The 21614-nt window shown below is 44.7% G+C and overlaps 1 protein-coding gene across 9 annotated transcripts in view; it reads left to right on the forward strand.

The window, feature by feature from the left end:
* Positions 1 to 21614, forward strand: part of tanc2b (tetratricopeptide repeat, ankyrin repeat and coiled-coil containing 2b) — a 129203-nt gene that overhangs the window by 32811 nt on the left and 74778 nt on the right. For 6 of the 9 annotated variants that reach the window (XM_068582622.1, XM_068582627.1, XM_068582623.1 and 3 more), the window contains one exon: positions 954 to 1058. In XM_068582622.1, the coding sequence (XP_068438723.1) occupies positions 992 to 1058 (67 nt within the window). In that variant the 5' untranslated portion in view covers positions 954 to 991. Of the gene's footprint in view, positions 1 to 953; positions 1059 to 11445; positions 11725 to 20260; positions 20419 to 21614 lie in introns of those variants that run through there. The other 3 variants (XM_068582635.1, XM_068582625.1, XM_068582636.1) reach the window with 3 other exon arrangements.

A 21614-nucleotide genomic window follows, 5' to 3' on the forward strand; every position in this document is an offset into this window, starting at 1 on the left:
ATTTAAATATAACCATATAGACGTCGGCTATGTAGCTTTAAGCTAGTCGCGAGCGTCTTTGTGTGATATCGATGGACGGATGAAGAGAAAAGGATCCGGCGTGTATGAAAGTACCCGATTCTTTCAATATCTCCTTTAGCTCCGCCTCCCAGCCCTCTGTCCTATCCAGTACTCTGGGGTCATTTACTTAATAATTATGTATTTGGTTAATAGTGCATTTTTAAATAGAGCCTATGTAAGTGCTTATAATGGGAATTTGATTCACTTAAACACATTTTTTTGTTCTTTTCCCAATGTAAGTCAATGAGGAAAAGCCTTTCGGGGCCCTGTAGCGTCACTACACCGACATTGTAGTTCCACTGTTTGGCCACCGTGTAAAATTAACTCTTTCTGGTTGTTTTTTAATAAACTAAAAGACTGTTTTTGGTTGTTTTTTTTCTTCAGACCCTCAACTTTTTCCTCTTGCCCCAGTACTAACAGTAAAATAGTCCCACAGCTTTGGTACGAGCGTTACACTTCTCACCTTAACTCTAATTAGACACATTTATTTGCTAGTTACACAAATTAACAATTTGTCAAATTAGTGCAATAGAAACATATTAAATGTACGATAGACTATGAAATATGAAATAAAGTGCACAAACAAACAGATAACAGTACTGTAAACAAGTGTACCGTAGGTGTTAAAGTGTAATGTTCACTTTATTCAGCAGTATTGATGAAATATTTGGAAGCCAATACTATAAAACAATTGCATTCACAGCTTTTCTGGTATGATATCTTCATATCCGGACGCACAGGAAGCAATAATTGATTCCCGAGCGATAGCATGTGGCGGTAAAAGCGTTGTCTCGTTGTGTTGCGTTGCTCCGATGCCTTCAGCGACTGAATTATATTGTCAACAATGTCTGTTGTCTCGCAGGAATATTCATGTTTATCTGTTCTTTCCACAGATCTTGCTGTAGTCGGGTCCAGGGCATCTGCTGCAGTCATGTTTCGCAACAGCTTGAAGATGTTGCTGACGGGAGGGAAGGCCAACCGCAAGAGTCGCAGCAGCGGTGAGTCTGTCTTCTGACGCCGCCGCATCATCATCAACCTGTCAGACGGCGTTCGGCGCTTCTGCGGGTGTATTTTTAGGAAGCAGGGACGCATAAACTCAGAAGTGTATTTCGGTTCTTAAAGAGCAATCTGAGGACCCTTTTTCTGCCTGAAAATAAGAATCCAAACCCAACTCGTCGCCTCTGCCGCTTCCATCGCTTCGCCCTCCCGGTGTGAGAATCTAAAAACTGTGAAGAGTTGTGATTGTGAAGCCTCGCTCCCACGTGACCGGCTCCTCCCCGGCGCATTCGGTGGCTCTGCAGCACCTCCTCGATGCAGGTTTTTCAGTGTTTTGTCGCGTTTCTTCTCGCCTCCTTCATCCGGCGTACAGGAGCCCTACTGTTTAACGGTCGCGTCTGCTTTCGCTGCGCCATCAAAGCTGTGATGAAGGCGCGGCTTTAATCTTCCGTGCAAAGCAAACTCAACAGTTTCCTGCAGCTGTTTCACAGTAAAAGCTCCCCGACAGAGCGACAACTTTTACCGCAGTTTTCGGGTGAACCTCAAGTTTTCAAGGTCAAGCCATGCGTTGTGCTTCTTGTGTTTGAACATGGTTGTATGACGCATATCAGGAGGCGGGTATCTTGTCATTTGGAGGCCCTGACAAGTCGTTGAAGGCTAAAAAATCTGAGCGCATTATATGATTGAGAGATTGCGTCCACATGGCTCTCAACATGGTGGCCAGCTTGCAGAAAACCATGCTAACAGCGCTAACCCCAGCGTGCCCCATTCAGACAATGTTTTTTGACTGAAACTCCTTCCTAACAGGACAAGACTTTGTTTTATTGTGATTTTTGTTGGAGATTCTGATTCTTTAGGTCCTAATCTTTCCAAAAAGGTGTCTTATTGACGCTCCAGGAGGCTTTTTTGGGGAATCTGGCTCATATCTTGCTGGATGTTCATAGTTGCGATCAAAATATCTTTTAAAAGTGATTTCTTTTTCCCCAAGACTCTACTGAACAAATACATAGAATAAACACAACTATTGTAATTAATTTTGGGTTCCTACAACAACTCAAACGCAGGAATAAAGGTCTGGAGACAAAATTGGTTCCACAGTGTTCTCCGGGTTAAAGTATGAACTATCCTCCACTTGTTTTGGCCGTCCGATGGACTTTCTTTGTGCCGTAAAGTGAGCCGTCGCTTTACTGGCAGACACTGCGAGGCTTTCAAGAAACAAATCTAATCACTGCTGGCGTCAACATCCCATAGCCATTACATCCTGCTATCAACATTTACCTCATAATGATACGTTGCAGCAACATTTTTATTTAATCGGTTAATCCATTTGGGTCCAGATTCATCGATTTTATATTACGAAAAATTGTTGTCAATCACTCTTAGGTATAATCTCGATGGTCAAGGGTTAAATTGACCTTAATGTGGCATTAAAAAAGCCTTCAATCCAGTGCAGGAAACGGCCAAAACGAAGCTCTTCCCCTGTCCGTCCCGTTTCCCCCGCAGGTGAAATGACACAGCGGTCGCGTCGCTCCGAGGTCTTCGGTGAAACCACACGAAGCGCTCTTTGTTTCCTACGCGTGCGTTACTGTCACTCAAGCCTCATGGAGGCGCTCACTCAGAGGATGCGGTGGATGCTCCCCCGGCCCAAAAACAACAGGCGCGATCACGTCGCTCCGTCTCGGTCGCTCTCGTCCTAATCGAATAAGTTTCGGGTTATTGGCGACGCGACGGGAAACAAACCGCCGCTCTCTTAAACTGCCTTCGCTGAAATCGGGTCTTTTATTATGGGAGCAGATATCTGAGGGCTTTTGGAAATGCCGCCCACTCAATTTGCACAGATGAATTTATTTAGTAAAGCTTGAAATATCCCACAACTTTTTTTTTTGGCATTTGTTTTGGAGGCTTTTGCTGTTATGTATCGATGCCGAGGATTCAACCATGCAGCCCGCTGTTATTATTATTATTATTATTATTATTAAAAACATGTTTTTACTGACATTCTTTTAAGAAAAGCGATTGAGTTTTGTGGCAAAGGTTTGGAGTATAAGATGCTTAATAGCTGCACCTTTCCAAATATCCCGTTTCCTGACTGCTACGTAATTAATTCCTTCTTCAGGAGGTCGGTGTTTCATTTCAGGACGACAACAAAACCCTCATTTGACATTTGACTTCCTGGTTGTAATCGATCATACTTTTGATTTAAAAAGCTTTTTTTCCTTTGCTGGTTCAAGGCTGTTGTTATCCATTAGCGGCTTGTTGACTACAACTTGCCGCTCTGGAGGGTTATTCCGGTTAAAGCCTTTTTTCAATGCGAGGTCCTGCTCTTCAGGTAATTCACATAAACGCGTCCGTGGATTCATCCTCTTACGTTGCGATGTCAAGGCTGAAGTGAACTAAAGCTGCCTCCTCCTCTGCCCGCTGTTATGTTTGTGTGTTTGTGTGAGAGAAATCCGGTCTTTTGACATCCGTCTCTGTCACTTTTGCCGGGAGTCTGTCTCTCCTCCGCTGAAACATCTGCATCCAGCAGTTTGCAGCACGTTTAAGACACAATTCACGTGCATCACTTATGCATGCAGACATTTCCTCTTCGCTGCTCCACTAAGGACACATCGGGGTGCCGGCTTGAGCAACCCTGACTTATCGGCTTATGACAGACAGGGAGCGCTAGTAAGCTACATCCTGCTGCCGCGGCGGCCGTGGCAGGAGGAGGAGGAGGAGGAGGAAGAGCACTCGGCTCAAAGAGAGAGGACTAAAAAAAAGAAACTGTGGCTGCACAGGCGACGGGGTCTTTTGGTTCAAGTGTGCGCGAGATTGCGAGATAAACGGAGCGTCCTCTGCGCGTTCGACGCGGCTTCAAGTGAGCGTCCGCCGGTCTTCGGCGACGCTCGAGATCTGAAGGGGTGGAAAACGCACCCTCTAATCTGCAGACAACAGACGAGCCAGCTGTCCCCTTGATCTGCACCGGAGACGCCGTGTGTGTGTGTGTGTGTGTAACCCCCCCCCAGAGTTACTAAGCTGGAATGAATGGCGTTTTTTTAATTGAATAACACAGATTAGCCGCTCCGATTGCAAAGATGCTGCGTAAATCTCTATTGTGACACACTCGTAGGAGGGAGGGCAGGCTGGTATCTCCCTCTGGATCTGCATTGTGCACACCGTTCTGTCCTCATACCGCTATTTATAAAGATATAATACTCAAATATAATAGCTCGCCAGGACGCCGCTTTGTCCTTTTTTCGGGGGGCACATTCTCGCACCTGTGGCTCGTTTTCATTTGTTTCCGAGGACGAGTGGAAGCTGCGACGTTTCCTTTTTCAGCTCTCCTCTGGGTCGTTGTCAGACTTGACTTTTAAAAAAATAAAATAAGCAAAAAAGCATCACGTCACGTGGAGCGACTGCTCGTTGCTTGGACAGTTTATGAAAATCAAATCATCGTTAGTGTTATTCGTCCCCGGGATGAAGGAGCGTCCTCAGACACCATCAGTATTAGTCGAGTCAGTCTGGACGTCGCCGCCGTTCCTCCTCCACTTCCACCACTTTGTCATTAATCAGACGCTTCTTAAATGTGAAGTCAACACTTTTAAGACTCTTTAAGCAAAAAGGACAAATGTCTTGCAGTGTTTTTTCTGTATTTGATGAGTCTTTTCATCGGACTCCAACCAGAGTACTGTATATATTTAAGACTTTCTAGAGGGCCTCTGTTGTTGTTGCCGGCGGCAGTTTCATTTAAGTACAGCTCGCATGGAAAGCCCCTACAAAAAGTGAGCGAGAAGGTCTCGGATGTGACACACGATGGAGCAGCGTGGAGGCGTTTTTTTGTTTTCATTTTCGTGGTGCAACAGGGTTTTAAATTCTGACTGCCGTGTCCTTCTCCCCGCCCATCAAGTGGGTCTAGACTCGAAACAAAGTCAACAGCCTGACACCGCAATTACAGGTCACGGCAGCGGCTGATTGGAAAATGAGAAGCGGGGGTTGAGAGGTCGCGGCGTCTGGACCGGGAGCCGTTGCATGACTAATAAGCTCCGAGAGCGACGGGATGGAGCTGGAAGCGCTCGCTCGCGCCGGGAGTTTAAAAACTCTTCTCTTCTCTCGCCTGAGAAAGAGACCGAGCGAGTCGTGGGGGTTAAACAGATTGTAGACGCCGATGTGCGCCGTCTACAATGGCGAACTGACAGGAAAGGAACAAGAGGCAACTTGTGGAGATGTTACGACACCAGAAGTGTAGTCGATACCAACATGAATTATTCTCCAGTACCAATTTCAGCACGATTCAAATCGCATGGACGTCTAATGGCAATTTATTATGAAGCTCAGATGAGATCCTGCAGGTTTTTAACCAAAAACTAAATCATACAAGATGACATTTTGAATATTTTTGAACATATTGAATCTTTTGAATTCATGTCAGACCAGGATTCCCCTTTTTCATTTGGTCTGGACCCGTTTGTGTTCAACTGACACCGCTCCAATCGAACCAAAACCATGGCTTAAGTTCAGAATAATCCGTTTCATTTATTTAGAAGGATGCTTGACGGGTCCAAACTGGCTCCAGTGGCTTGGAGAAGCAACTCTCGTCAACCTGTTCTTGTTCGCATTCGCTATAAAATGGATAAACTAACTTCATTTTTTCCTCCATTTCTCATGATGAGCGGGTTAAAAAAAAGTCCGTTATCGTAAAATGCCGCTACACGACGCTTTAATTTCCTCCCGTCAGTGAGACGAGGAGCGAGTCTGACAGGCAGCAGGTGCTCGACGGGAATCAAATCGGTGCCCCCCTCTTATCGCGGCGCTCTAATTGATGGCTCGTTTCCCACAGTGGTGGAGAAATCTAATTAGAGATCATCAGATCAGCAAACACACTTTCTGAGCTCTGAAGCACGAGGAGTGACACAACAGCCAGACACGCCACGGCGAGTAATTATCGTCAATCCCAGATAAAACCCGTCTGCACCGACGCCGTGGATTTATTCCCCCCCCCACCCCCCCCCGACAAATATTACTTTAAGATTCGAGACTTCCGCACCAGTTGATTTCCAGCACCCTGGCCGGTGTTAATCTCGCACGAGGAGGGGTTTGTTAGCTCGCGAGCGGGATTACCGCTGACGCAAATTATTCACTCGACGTGTTTTTGAAGCGCGAGGGCCGAAAGGAAGAAGCCCGTTAAATTATGCATCATCCTTCCGCTGATGGAAACGACCTTGGCGAAGGGGGCGGGTGGGGGGCGCTCTCTCCAAGTGCCCTTCTGCTTTTATTTATCCGCTCCTCGCTTCACACGGGGAAGAGGGTTGATCCGGCTGAGCGTAACCAACCCGACTGCTTTCTGGGATCTTCAAAAAATGATGTAATAATGTGATAAACATTGTTGGAGACGAGGTGAATTGTTAAACGTGCTTAAAGCTGCTTATAATAGGGGACATATTTGTCTAATTCGTCTTGGACGGGATGGATTATTGTAAAGAAATGCATGTGTTTCAGTTCATTGAAAGCCAAACAATTAGCCAGGGGTTACAGCAACTTTTAATAGGAAGTCCAACATTAAAACACTCCCTCTGCAGACCCCAAATCAACAGTTACATCCAGTCCCGCACCCGTTATTGAGTTCATCTCACGCTTACGTATTCACGGCTGATTTCATCTGTTCGCTCGCTGTAACATCTAACGAATGCAACGTCAGGGACGTGTATATGCAGATGTTGCACATTTACATATATATTGCCGCCGCTTGCATACAAAGCGAGCCGTGGAGCATCCAGCGAACATCGGCGAGCGTAGAAATGAATCATTCCAGCCTATCGGAGAGATGAATGAGGCTGCAGGAGCAGCGGCGGCTTAATGCGAGCTGATTCTGGCTGATCTCCACCGAGCGACAGATTGGCACCTCCTGCTCCACAGAATGTGCTCTTCCGTCCGGTGACGATGAACCAGGGGAGGGGGAAGACGTTGCATGTTGCATGGATGGAGGGGTTTCAGTGGGCAAGGTTTTATAAAAATCCTGCAGAGAGATATCATATTTAAGCCTCTTTTTTTACCTCATTCACTGCAGACGTTCACCCAAATGACAGATTGTTTTAGAGTTCTGTTCATTGTGACATTGGAGGAAATAGTTGACGCTGTAATTCAGAGTTACAGCCAGCGATTACTCTCCTTTCTTCATTTGATCGGCCTTTTTAGTTTTCTCCATTTATTGTTGAACAAATGATCAAAATCTAAAATTCCCAGAGCCGTTGAAAAACAAAAATATTCAAAAGGAAGCAGCACATTGAATAAGCTAATGTCAGAGAGCGAGGTTGGAATGGATGGATGATGGATGGATAGACAGATTGATTGATGGATGGATGGGTGGATAAATGAATGAATGGATAGATGGATTGGTGGGTGGATGGATTACTATATGGGTGGATTAATTGATAGATGGATGATGGATAGATGGATTGGTGGGTGGATCAATAAATGCATGGATGGATGGATAGATATGTAGATGGATGGATGGATGGATAGATATGTAGATGGATGGAAATGTAGATGGATGGATAGATGAATGGATGGATGGATGGATGGATAGATATGTAGATGGATGGATGGATGGATAGATATGTAGATGGATGGAAATGTAGATGGATGGATAGATGAATGGATGGATGGATAGATATGTAGATGGATGGATGGATGGATAGATATGTAGATGGATGGAAATGTAGATGGATGGATAGATGAATGGATGGATGGATAGATATGTAGATGGATGGATGGATGGATAGATATGTAGATGGATGGATGGATTGCTATATGGATGGATTAATTGATAGATGGATGATGGATAGATACTTTATTCATCCCCAGGGGGGAATTTGTTTGTGGCATCAGCAAGCAGTTACATAGAAGACGTACAAATATAAAGCATGAAAAATACTCACTATATGAAATTAAGTAAATGAAATGAAAGTACAATGTATATACGATGTATACAGTGAAATAGAAGTATGCACAGTGACTAACTAAACACGTTACACATCAGTAAACACATCACTTAAACAATATGTCATTAACTTTCTGTCATGACTTCATTTGTACTCGGCTCCGGTTTGTTTGCGTCCTTCTTTTGTTGTCGAGCGTAATTAATCTGTAAACTCCTCCATCTCCACGTCAGAAAACCTCGGCGTGTCTCAAACGCGAGCATCAGGACGCGGTGTAAACACAGACTGTAGACGGCGGCGCAGACAACGGATCGGTGAATCAATACGCCGCACAGCTGTCGAGAGGAGCCGCGACCTTTTGCTTTGCTGAGAACGGCGGCTGCGACGCCCGCGACCTCTTTGAGCGGCGCCGCAACGTGTCACTTAGCGAGCTTTCCTTTTCCGGCTGTTGACATTTATTTCTCGGGGCGCCTTTATGCGGCGGCGACTCGGCGGCGGCGCGGCACCGGGAGCCGTCTGGAGTGAAGTTGTTGGATTGATGAATGCGCGAGCGTCATATGTTTCTCTCATCAGAGCGCCAGAGATGAATTGATCCGCAGTCGGTCTCTCTTTTCCCCTGAGGACCGTCTTCTGTCTCCTCCTCTTCCTCCTCTTCCTCCTCTCTGCAAGCTCGCCGTCTTCATTTCCTCTTCTAGACCTTTTTTGTGGCGTGGGGGATAAATATGACCAACTAAAAAGATACGACCGGCAGGAAAGCACATGTATAGTACACAGAAAATACTATTACTGTGAATATTCACCATGCTCGACAACAAAAGAAAGATACAAGCAAAAGTAATGACAGAAAATTAATATATTAAATATAACTATTCTGAAATATGTATATTGTTTAAGTGATGCGTTTACTGATGAGTAATGTGTTTTGTCGTCTAGTTAGTCACTGTGCATACTTCTACTTCACTTTATATACACTTCACGTACATATATACTTTCTTTATTATTCAATTTTCCCATGCTCTGCTAATTTATTGTGTTGCATATGAGTATTTTTCATATTTGATAGTTTTATGTCTCCTGTGTAACTATGTAAACAAACAAATGATACGACCGCCATGAAAACAAATATAAATTATGTGCAAAATAAAACTCACCTTGACGCTGAATTCTAGCGATAAACCCAAATATAAAGTAAGACTCCTGATTATTGTCTTTCAAATGCAGCTTTCTTTCTCGTGGAAGTCTTCAGCTCTTCTTCTGTGTTTTTTGTGTGCACATTTTTGCTACTTTTTGAGGTAAAGTATCACGTGACCAAGCGTCTTGACATGTATGGAGAGGCACAGACGAACGTCATTTTTCAAAATAAAACGTCTTTCAGAAACGCCATAATAAATACAAAAGAAAATTTCCATACGTTCTTTCTGTGCACCCCGGGAACAAAAAGGGGGGTCACAGACGATATAACGAGCGTGGCGCCGTGGAAGCCGCCTGCGCCCGACCTTATCGGCCGAGGTGACACCTGCGGCCTGGTCACCTGGTAACTGTGGCAACAAGCGGCCTGGAAAAATGAAAGCGCGCCGAAGGTCAGAGGCGATTCCAGACGGTGCTGAGGGACGACTTGACCGAAAAGTGGCGGCGGCGGCACTCTCTCTGCTATCTGGCGGAAAGCGTGGGAGGCACTTATATCGAGGCCGTCATTACGGTCCAGTGGAGGCCACTTGACGCGCAACATTTCACCCGAATGCCTCATTTTGAGTCGTGCCGGGTCGTAGTTCAGGCTCTGGAGATGTGGCTGGAATCAATATCGTGGTATTAAAGAGTAATTTAACTCTTATAAGGTGAGTTTAAAGTGATAATGTCACCGGACCACAGTGTTCTTTTTGGAAATTTAGAGCAATGGACCCTTCGCTAAGCGCCGCTGCTACGCTAATCCATCACAGCTACGTCAACATGGAGCCCACACTGTCACAGATATCTAGTATTTCACAATTCGTCATAGTTTGTTCATGAAATTGAACGCTTTTCCTACTATGACGAATCAAAAATATACAGTACATGCAGTATTTTGAAGAAAGCGTACAGCTATTATCGCTGGAGAAGAAGAAAAAAACAATACTGTCAAGTGCATTCTTTGCTGTAAGAGCACGTACTCGCTGCTGTCGATTGTACTCGGCTGCACGCTGTTCCTTTCTGCAACAATCACCGTGAAGCACATCCTCTTGTGCTTTTTTTTTAAGCTGCTACAGCACACTCCAATGTGTGAAAGATTGGCGTGATTCATGCCTCACGCCTCAGTTTGTCGAGGCCATCAGTCCGCCTCCCAGCGTTCGGCAGTTTTCAGTTTTGGATCGCCGTTGTGAATGTTTGAAGCGGTCTCGGTGCACGTCTAAAAAAATCGGTACGGTGAGTGTAAGAGTCACGACATAGCCGGGTGGTTTCCGGCTCTCTAAAAGTTATACATCTCGCACGGTGACGGCAGGAAGTCCGGGATCCAGGAAGTCCTGCGATCCCTCCATCTGATTATTTAATCTGCATCTGAGTCGGCGCTTTTACTCCATGTTCGCGTTGACGGCTTGATTTAAAGGAGGAGGCGTGGCTGATATTCAGCAGTTGGGTGTTACTGTGACCTAGATAATGGCGTCTTTTCCTCAGGCGGCGACTGAGCCGAGATAACGCCGGCCGCTCGGCTCACGGTCACGTGAAAGGCGACGGGCCTCGAGCACGCGAACACCGGCGAGACCGTCCAGCTGGACAGCAGGACCCACGTTGTCTTTATCTGGGGCTATGGCTTTGGGTCAAGCTGCAGAAATAGCTAAATTGGTTTCTTTAAGTGGCGAGAGCGATGGTTTCCGTTGACGAGTAACTGATTACATGTAATATCAACGGGTTGTCTGTTTTGTGAGTTTTTTTAAGCATCTTTCAGCTAATTGTTTTGGTTTTACAACTCGTTGCTGTTGTGTTTTTTGGTTCCACGCGGCAGACACGCAAAGTTAGCAACTAGCCGGTGAACAAAGTGTAGCGCCTAGCGGCTAACGAGCCGGATATTTCTCCTCGGTGGAGACCAAAGGAGACAGAGTTTTGTACTTACACGAATGCTGACGTTGCTCGCAGCTTCTTGCTTACATGTTTCGACCACATTGACTTTGTGTTTGCAGCCGCCCCAAAGTAGCAAAAAGAAGCAGTTTCTGTGTGATCCAGGGAATTCAATTACCTTGATGTAGAAGTAGAAAGAGCGATCGTGGTGGGAGATCACCGGCTTTGAAAGAGTTAAGTAATTCTGTCCTGGCTGAGAGAAGAGAGGAGGAGGAGGAGGAAGAGGAGGAGGGAGAGTTATTGCTGCCAGAGGAGGGGGAGAAGAAGAGGGGGTGGGAAGAGAGCGAGAGAGAGTTGCCGGTCTGTGTGAGTGTGTGTCTGTGTGTGTGAGTGTGTGTGTCTGTGAGTGTATGCGTGCTGACACCTGGCGCTCGCCCTCCCTCGCTGCTCACATTGTGGAGAGCTCTGCGCCTGTCTGGGTCATTCTTTACCTCTCTTCTCTTTCTCTCTCCCTCACTTCCCTCCTATTTCCCTCCCTCTATCGTTCATCCTTTCTTTTCTTTCATCCCCGAGTTGTTTTTTTTTAGTCCCCCCACCGCCCACCCCTCCTCTCTTCTTTTTTCTCCGTGCCCCTACGATCTCCTCCCTTTTGTGGAGGATCTCCCTCACTATGCTGCAGGATTTTTATCACCCGGGCAGACGAGGCGGCGCTCGACTGACAAAGGTGAGCCGGATGGATGGATGGATGGATGGATGGATGGGTGGATGGATGGATGGATGGATGGGTGGGGTGCAGATGTGGAAGTCTCCGCATGTGAATGTGGGGAGTGGTGGTAACTGGCTTTAGAGAGAGACTCTATTCATCGAGCTTCTGCAGTTATTTGTATTCTCCAGATTTGTTTTGCGCCTTTTTTTTCTTCTTTCTTCTCCACAGTGCAAGTCTGAGCAGCTCTCGCACCGTGTAGGCGTCTCAATGTGTGTTTTATTTTATTTTTCAAAGGTGGAGGGGTTTCTCGAGTGTAGAGCGGCGTTGAGCGTCTCTGTTTCTTTCTTTTTTCACTGGTGTCAGCAGCACGTGTCAAACCATCTCTGATTTGTTTGCTCTGTTTGGAGGGCCGCTGTGCTCGCTGTCACCTTGATCCAGGTAGACGTGGCCACACCTTAAGCATGGACTGTGTGTGTGTGTGTGTGTGTGTGTGTAGACAGCCACACTATTAGAGAAGCAGAGAGGCCATGGCGTGTGACAGATTGCGATTAGAAAAAAAGGAAATTGTGTGACGGACCGAAATAAAAGACTCCACTCTGTTCTTCAGGTGACATCACTCGCTCTTTTCATCTTCTGAGTTTATTAATAACGACGTCATAAAGTATCGTTGACTGGTTTCTACTTAATAATGTCACTATTTTCTTATATTCTCCATCTAACTCTAGATGTGTCTGTGACACAGACTTGTTTCTTTATTCCTTATTCCTTTAATCCGATTTAAAATGATTTTGTTTGGCGTCTTGTGTTTTAAATGTGAAAACTGTGGCTCTAATTATTCAGAGCTATGTGATTCATTCCTGCAAAGCGAGCTATCAAGAAAGTATTTGGTTTTGTACTGAAACTCAGCTCAACATTTCTCTCTCATCCCTTAAAAAACTCTAAATGCCGCTTGAACTTTTCTCTTTTCCCCGAAGTTGTCACTTTCTTGTTCTTTCCATCAGACATTTCCCCCGATTTCAAACCTTCTTTTGTATCCGACGTCTCTACTTCTCTTCATTTCTTGGTTCAGCTCACGGCTGTTGCGATGACGTCGTGCACGTTGAGTTCATCGCTGCGCTGTGGGAAGTCAGTCGCACCTCTAAAAATACATCACAAGTGACAAAAATCACAAGTAGTGAGACAATCTGACTAAAAGTTAACCAATTAGCTTTAATTTAAAGTTTATACTGGAATTGAGCTCAAACGCTGTAGATAACTCTTCATGACAGGAATAAAAGGAACATTTAGATTGGTCTCCTTATTGGCTAATCTGCTGATTGTTTTATCAATTAATCTATAAATCGATACGGCAAAGTATCGCGATATTTTGCCTGCCGATATTGTATCGATACACGGAAGCCAAGTATCGATCTTTTATTTAATCTAAATGTTTTTGGTCGTAGAATAGTAAAATGTATTCATTTTTTGTTGGCAAAGTTTTACTTTGGGGACAATTTGTGGTTGAAAAAAAGCAAATGAATCGCAATATATCGCAGTATCGTGATAATATCGTATCGGGACTTAAGTATCGTGACGATATTGTATCGTGGGACTATTAATCGTTGTAAAATACAACCCAAAACAAGAAAAAGAGCCAATCTCTCGTCAGACATCCAGATAGTAAATCTTTGAATCATTTCAGCGCTACTGATTAATGTTTACAGACTGTTGAGTGAGATTTTCACCCATATTTTCATCAAATATTTGGCCTTTCCTTTTGGGTTTTTGGCACCGCCGCCCATTTCCCCTGAAGCTTAACGAGCCTATTAACACATTTCATTAAACATAAATACACAAAAGGCATGAATTCTTCTGAGGTTCGCGGGAGAAATGACTCTAAAGCGCCACTTTAAACCCTCCAGGGGTGTCCTCGAATGCCACACTGTGTGTATTTAGTTGTGCGCGTATGGTTGGCGTGACATGAGAGGCATCAGGTATCTCTTAAACGTGTTTTCTGCTCACTTCTCATCTGCTTCCTCTGTCGCTGTTGTTCCTTCTCTCTCCCCCTCACTCTGTCATCACTTCACTTATACTGTAACTCTCCTTCTTCCTCACACTCTGTTGCTTTCTCTCTCTCGCTCTCTCTCCCTCCCACTCGGATATTTCTGGAGAACAAAAGGAGGAGAGAGGGAGATAAAACGGTCGAGCGGGGACGGCTTAATGTTCCAGCCTTACGTGGGTCTAATGAGTCCTCACCACTCCGTCCTCCTCCTCCTCCTTCATCTTCATCCACATCATCTCATGACCAAACTTGTCCTCCTCCCTCCTTCCTTTCAGGATCTTCCTCCTCCGGAGCCGCTTCCCCATTCCTCTCCTCCTCCTCCTCCACCGCCTCTCCTCATCAATCCTTATTCGCTCCAACGTTTTCATCGTCACAGCTTCTCGTTTCATCCGTCCCACTGTTCCTCATTTCTTTTCATTCCTCCCCGAGTGGTTGTGGTTTTTTTTTTTCCCCCGACGCCCACGCATCTTCCTTTCATTCGGTCCCACTCATTCCACCCCTTCATCATCCATTTATTCTCCTTATTACAGGTGCTAACCATTCGCCATCCCTTGGCCTTTCTTTTTCTTCTTTCTCAAATCCCTTCCATCTCTATTCATCCTCCTTCATCCATCCATCTCGTCCCCTCGACCCCCAAAGTCCTGCGTCAACAAAAACGTCCTGCTTGTGCGTTCGGCCGTGAGAAATGTGAAACAACGCGATCGTGGCCCATTTACATTTTTCATGCCATGCAGGACTTGTCAGCCCCTCTTTCTCTCTCTCTCTCTTTCGCTCTCTCTCTCTTTTTCCTCACCGGCATCCTGTTGTGTTCTGCCAGTCGGGTGAAACCGGGCTTTCATTGTGCCTCTCCATGTGCACACGGGCTCATTATTGCCGCTCAACGCCGCGTGCCTCTGATCGGCAGGAAGTGACCCCTCCTCGCTCGCCGGAGCGCACCGGAGGGATGTTGTGTCGGTTGCGTAAGAGTGGACGTGGAAAAAAAACAACCAACGGCAGCTGTGTGTCCAAAAGCGTCGCGCCGCCTGTCTCCTCGTTTCGAAGGCGGTTAATCGTGCCATATCTGAATTTTTGAGCCTACAGTCTGCCTATGTCTGTACTTGTCTGGTGCCCTCTTCCTCCTCCTCCTCTTCCTCCTCTCCAGTCTTTGTCAGTCGTGTCCCCCCCCCCCTCTCAGTCGCTGTAACTCCTACTGACAGGAGAAGTGGATTTCTCAGGCCTCCGGGTGAATTCATGAGCTGTGACAGGTCCGGTGATCCTGCAACACGTATGAAGACACGTGTGCTGTCACAGGTGCACCCTCCCCCTTGTAGTTGACTGACAGAAAACTAATCGTGTATACAAATTGGATAATCGATTAGTCGGGTGATTAATCAATGTTCACCGACTCCAGCTTCTAGAAATGTGAGCGTTCACATGCTTTTAGTCTGTTTTGTGTCATTATACATTAAATATCTTCGTGGTTTTGCACCGTCAGGGAACAAAACAAACATTTTTATCTATGTTGTGTAGATTTTTAAGACTAAACAATTGATCTACCTAAATTGATCTACCATTACTAAATCAAACTAAACATTAATGGATTTATCAAGCAACAGAAACGATAATCCATCAATAATTTCAGTCACCTTTCAAACAAAACGTTCATCAGCTTCTTAATTACGATATGACGCGACTTATCTTCTGTTTTATATCATAACAAGTTGAATATATTTGTGTTTTTTGTGTTTGTCTGCTTGAGTTTGAAGAAAACTGTCTATATATTGTGACGTTTTACAGACAGACAATCAAACAATTGATTAAAACCATCTTTTTTTGCACCCGGTAAACATTAGGCGCAAAAATAATCCAATATCTTCAATATTTTGGTAGCGTTTCAGCCCAAGTTGTGATTTTTTTTGCCCATTTTTGCCGGGCATGGTGGTCTTTGTCTATCGACGGTCACAACGGTACTCTGACTTGTATTGTGTGTATTTGTGTCGCACCTTTTTCTAGTCTTACGCACCCCTAGAAAGTGCGATACGCCTCCTGCCAGCATTCACCCAATAAAGCGCCCGGCTGAAGGCTACGCATAAAAAATTGATGCAATGGATCTGTAAAAAACAATACAATACTAACACACACACACACACACACACACACTGACCCATATCCTGGACATTGTGACACTTTTTTTGCTGTATCTTTGTCGTCTGAAATGTTAAAATCCTCCCGGTCGAGTTGAACACCAGCTATAAGGAAAAGGTTGTCATGTACAAGTTGTACGCTATTCTAAATATACACTTGCCGTATTATAGGCTGTCGCTGTCATGTTAATGATGAAAGACATCCAGCCACACACTCTAGCCTACTTTCTCCCCCGCCATGTGTAAGTGTCGGTGTCTGCTGTGGCGCTGCAGACTCCACAATCCCCCAGTCTATTTTATATTTAATGTGTATTTCATTATTCAGGCCTGCTTGTTTGGAGTTGTAGCTCCATCTCCATTGCAATTGAGATGGTGCGTGTGTGTATAATCTCTCGCTATATATATATGTGTGTGTGTGTGTGTGTGTGGTTTTCTCTCTCTCCTATCGTCACAATGACACTGAGACCGGAGTGAATTATTGCTCTGCTGTAGGCAAGTAAAGGATAAGAATAACACCCGAGAGAGGTCGCGGTCGCAAGGGCAGTCTCTCTTTCTATTTCACCTCTCTCCATCTGTTACTATGGCCACCTCTCTTTCTCTTCTTCCCTCTCTCCTTCTCTCTATCTCTCTCTTTCGCTTCCTAATTGTTGGACGCTTTGCGCTCTGATTGGAGCGAGCAGGAAAAAAACTAAATTACACTTGTCTCTGTTGCCGCAGGGCCCTTTTTCCTTTACAGCACCCTTTTTGTGTGTGTTTTTTTGGCTATTTCGAAGACTGATTTTATATTCTGTTGGTCCGTTTGGCATTCAGCTGGTTGTTTCCACGAGGAGAGATCCACAACGCGGCAAGAATGAAAGCGTACCGAGCATTAAATCATGATATAAATAGATAATTCCAGTGATTGCATTCAGCTATTTCGAAGAAGCTTTTTGTGTTGTTGTTCTCTTTCGGCTTTTTTTCTTTCTCCCCTTTTTTTTTTTTATAGAAATCTTTTGTGTGCGCTATCGTTCAGCACCCTTCAATTATAGGTGGAAATCTTCCTAAAACATTACTCATTTCAGACTCGTCGCTCCTCAAAAACAAATATCAGCAAATGGACACTCGGCAGAGTGGTTTACATTAGTCATACGGCCCGAAGGCTGACTGCGGAAAAAGTTAAATTAACTTCTGTCTGAACCCGCGAGAGAGGATTGTGTCCATAAAACCCTGAACACTGCCCTTGTTGTTTTGTCTGAATTTCTAAGTTTAGCTGTTGTGGTTTTAACGGCAAGCCACCAGTGCATGTCAACTTAAAGATGAGATATCTGTAACCATCAGGTTGTTTATGAAAGGAAGAGGTAAACACGGAAAATAATTGTCGCCGCCGGCATCGTTACAGAGAGCGAACTAATGCGTAATGTTGCCGGAAGTAATGGCTGCAGAGTCGCAAGCAGAATAGCAACCAATGTACCTATTGTATTCAATGGTTTCTCATGAGAAAACATCCTTCAAATATATTTAAAATGAACATAAAAAGGTAAAACTAATCAAAACACAGATAGGAATGAATAAATCAGGTAACCAAATGGACATTAGTGAAGAACATTCCTTTTAAATCTTCATTTTAGGAGCTTAAAACTCTTTTTAATGTCAGTTTTGTGTCTAAAAAGACACAATATTGGCAATATGATCACATTCAATTCAATTTAGTTTATTTTGTATCGCCCAAAATACACAAATAATGCCTCGGAGGGCTTTACAATCTCTACACATGACATCCCTGTCCTGGGACCTCACATCAGATCAGGAACAACTCCCCTAAATAAAGGTAGTACAGAGATCAAACTTAGACCTTTTTACAGTGGAAAAGGGGAAGAAACCTTCAGGAGAGCAAGAGAGGAGGATCGTTACAGAGTTACAGCACATTACATGCATATAATGAGTAGTATACGCATGGTCCACATTCACACATACATTGACGACCTTCCCAAAGGCCTTCCCATAATGCATTCTGTTTACCGTATCCAACATATACTACTAGTCTTAATTAGACCCGTTTTTATTCGGTCTTGTTGGGGTGCAATAACATCGTTTGAGTGCGAGAAAACATCCTTGAATGATCTTTTGAGAATGAGCTCGTCATCGGCGGAGCTGGCAGAGACGAGATTAGGGCGCGGTACAAACCTCTCGCTCCACATTTCAGGTTTTGTTTGCGAGGCTTACAAATCCTCGCAGTGCGGCGAGGGCCCTGAGCAACGTGGAAGAAGGATCAAGTATTCCTCTTTAAGCCGATGTACGGCAGCGGCGCAGTCTGTCATTCAGCGAGGCAGCGATTTTTAAAAGGCAGTAAATATCTTCCACAGTAATGAACAAGCAGCAGCTCCTTCTTCTTCTTCTTCTTCTCCTCTCTCCTTTCAGCCTTCCCCCTTTGTGTGAATTTATCAGGATCCCAACCTTTCCTCATTAAACACTCTTCGTCGGCGCAGAGCGAGCGAGACATCTGCAACCTTAGCGGGAGTCGCTCGCGCTCGTCCTCTCGGCCGTCGACAGCCGGAGGTCAAAGGGAACCCGGAGGTGGGCGTTCCTCTTTTGTGCTGCAGACGGAGACGATGGTGCACATTAAAACTGGGGAAACACAAAGCAGGTGCACTCGGCAGCAGACGTAGCGTGACGGTGGCGCGTGGCCCACGCATCATATGAAACAATGTTAGCCTCTTTCTACGTTAGCTACTGATTCTAAGCCTGTTAAACTTCCATTCATGTGGTTTTACGACTCTAAATCTCCGCCAGAAGATTGTGTATTTGATCTGTGTGTGTTGGTGTTGCCTCTGTCTGTGTCCGTCCGTCCAGCCTTTATATTATTTATGCACTTCATGACTGTGTGTTCAAGGACCTTTCGTGGTCGCAGTGATTCACCCTTTTCCACTGCGGATGACAAATTGTTCCCCTCTTGATTTTCATGCGTACAGAAAGACAATGTATGTACATATGTGTAACCATCGCGTAGCTTATGACGCACTGAACCTGAGCGCCGACTGTAACGGCTCGTTTCTGTAGGAGAGCTCGTTAGCTAACAGTGCTAACAGCTAACATGGTTAATTCAGCTAATGCAGTTGTGTTTTTCGGTTTGTTGGGTTGTCGGCAGGACTACGGAAAAGCTACTTCCTTGATGTTCATGAAACTTGTTGGGAAGGTGTTGCACCAGATAAGGAAGAACCCCTTTCATTTTGGAGCTCATTGACCTTTCCGGACGTCTGCGGTCTCCGAGTATCCTGCAAGTTCTCTTGTGTTTTTTTTTTTGTTTTTTTGGAAAAAAGCTGAGTCACACAGCCCCACTGCGGCATGTGGAGAAATGTAGAAAACCTGCCATGTAGTTACGGTTCTTAAAAGCTATTATTGGGCCACCGCTGCTTGGGGAGTTTCGTGAACAGACAACTGATAAACTGATCAATTATTCAAGTCTTGCCTGAAGGAGAAAAAACAACTTTTTCTGGGTCCAACTTATAAAAAGTGAGGAAATGCAGCTTTTCCTCTGCGTTACGCCACTTTAAATGAAATGAATATGGATTTTGGAGCGTTTTGAAGACCTAACCTCTGCCAAATGTTGTATTTCTTGTCATTTAAACGACTAAACGATTGATCTTAATGTGCAAAGAGATGTTAGAGAAGCACTATAGCGATGGAGAAACCATACGAGAGGGGGAAGGGAGGTGGTGCAGGTGGGACGGCTGCTCATCACTTCTTTGTGGTCCCTCTGTGTGTGTGTGTGTGTGTGATTGTCAGGGATTAAAAATGGATAGAAACAAAGTCATCCCTCTTCACTGGATCGCCTGGAGGCAGACCAGGAGCCATACCAGCGTTTTTGTTTCTCCCACTGAGTCTCAAGGCAGTCAAAGCAACAAAAAAAAAAATCCCCCTTATAACACTTACATTTCCGTTTTGGTTATTTTCCGCTGCGTGCTTTTCACTTCTCCGCTGTGTGATGTAACCCCAGTGGTGTGTCAGACTGAAGGTAGGAGATGCCTTTTTCCAGACTCTTCTTCACTGGCTTTTTTATTTTTATTTCTTTTATTTTTTTTCCTTCAAACGAAGCCCACCCACTCGAGTGCTGCGACACGCAGCTTTTCTCAGCTTCGGATGGCAGTGTAGGAGTCAGGGCACATCACTCTCTCTCTCTCTCTCTCTCTCTCTCTCTCTCTCTCTCTCTCTCTCTCTCTCTCTCTCTCTCTCTCTCTCTCTCTCTCTCTCACACTCGTTCCTACTTCCTCCACCATCACACCTCCATCCGTCCAGGACACTGCTGAGTCGCGGTGCCGTCGGCCAGAGCCTGACGCACTCGGCTGCTCACATGTGCGTCACCTCGCTGGCCGGCCGCCGCCGTCGTGCCGCTCGCTGTCCTCCACATAAACCTCGGTGGCCGGGGTCACCGGCTCTGGGCCTTTCTGCAGAGCGGGAGGGAAGAGAAGGAGAAGAAGAAGAAGAAGAAGAAGAAGAAGTGCTATTTCAAGCCAAGGAAACACTTGTCTTTTCATTGAGTCATGTTGTGGGGCAGGTACGCCCAACATACAGGTATATCTTGAAGATACATCACTTAAAATGTAATTTTTTTAAACATATACACACTTACACATATTTCTGATAAGGATAACTTTCTTTAGTCTCGTGTTTTCATACAAATTGTACACTTTTTATAGATTAACACAGTTCTTTTGCATTGTTTTACTGCTGCGTATTGATACCGACATACACGGCAGTACTGATGCAGGTACATCTAATATCAAATATCGGCCGATATATATTCATTTTTTGAGACTTTATGGTGTCGATACAAATCGTTAATATATTTCCTTTACGTTCTGTAATGTAAACACAATGTTTTATGCAATTTTAATATATATTAGGACATATAATAGGCTTATCTATCCGTCTATCGATCTATCTATCTATCTATCTATCTTATCTATCTATCTATCAGTCTACTACTGCTGCTAAGACTTTCTAATATAGTTTCATGTATACAAATCCTTGTTTTAAGTGATTAGTTATAAAGTAAAAATCATCTTTAAAAACACTTTTATGGGCGCAAGATATCTGAAATAATTGTATTTTGGGAGTTTGATGGCTTAATCTTGTATTTAATCTCCTTTCTTTCAACACACATCTCATATTAAGATGTTAAAACATCGACTTTACAACATTGAAACCTTTAAACCAGCCCGTCAGTCCGACTCCAGAGCGCGTTGTGTTACAGCTCTGAAGGTTCAACTAAAGGAGCAGCAACAGCCGTAGTACGAGCTAAAAAAAGAACCGCACTGGGATTTGTCATCGCCACTGGATAATCAACAGTTATGTAAGAACAGGACAAACAGAGATACCCCTGAAGCGCTCCGGGCATGACTGGGATGTTTCTGTCTTTTATTGCATCCGCAGTCGCTCGGCAAATTAGACGCTGCCACTGATTTTTAGATTTCGCTCGCGGCCCGTGAACCAATCTGCAGAACGAACAAACGAGCCGACACAACAAAGATTCATCTAAATTATTTTCCAGTGTTATATTATCTTTAAATACTCTTCTGTTTACACTGTGACTCTGTTTTCCCCTCCCTTTAAAGAGGTGTTTTGCCCACATTATTGGTATAGAGAGCGTGTCCCGGCTCGGCTTATAGGATTTATATTAAGGACTCAAGCAAAAAATAAGCCAAAATATATAAACTGCACCATATGGTCGTGTGTGTTAGCGGTTTCATGGGCACATTTTCTAATCC

The sequence above is a fragment of the Clinocottus analis genome, unplaced genomic scaffold (assembly GCF_023055335.1).
Source record: "Clinocottus analis isolate CAN_PGR_092001 unplaced genomic scaffold, fCliAna1.0.p SCAF_19, whole genome shotgun sequence".
Lineage (NCBI taxonomy): Eukaryota > Metazoa > Chordata > Actinopteri > Perciformes > Cottidae > Clinocottus > Clinocottus analis.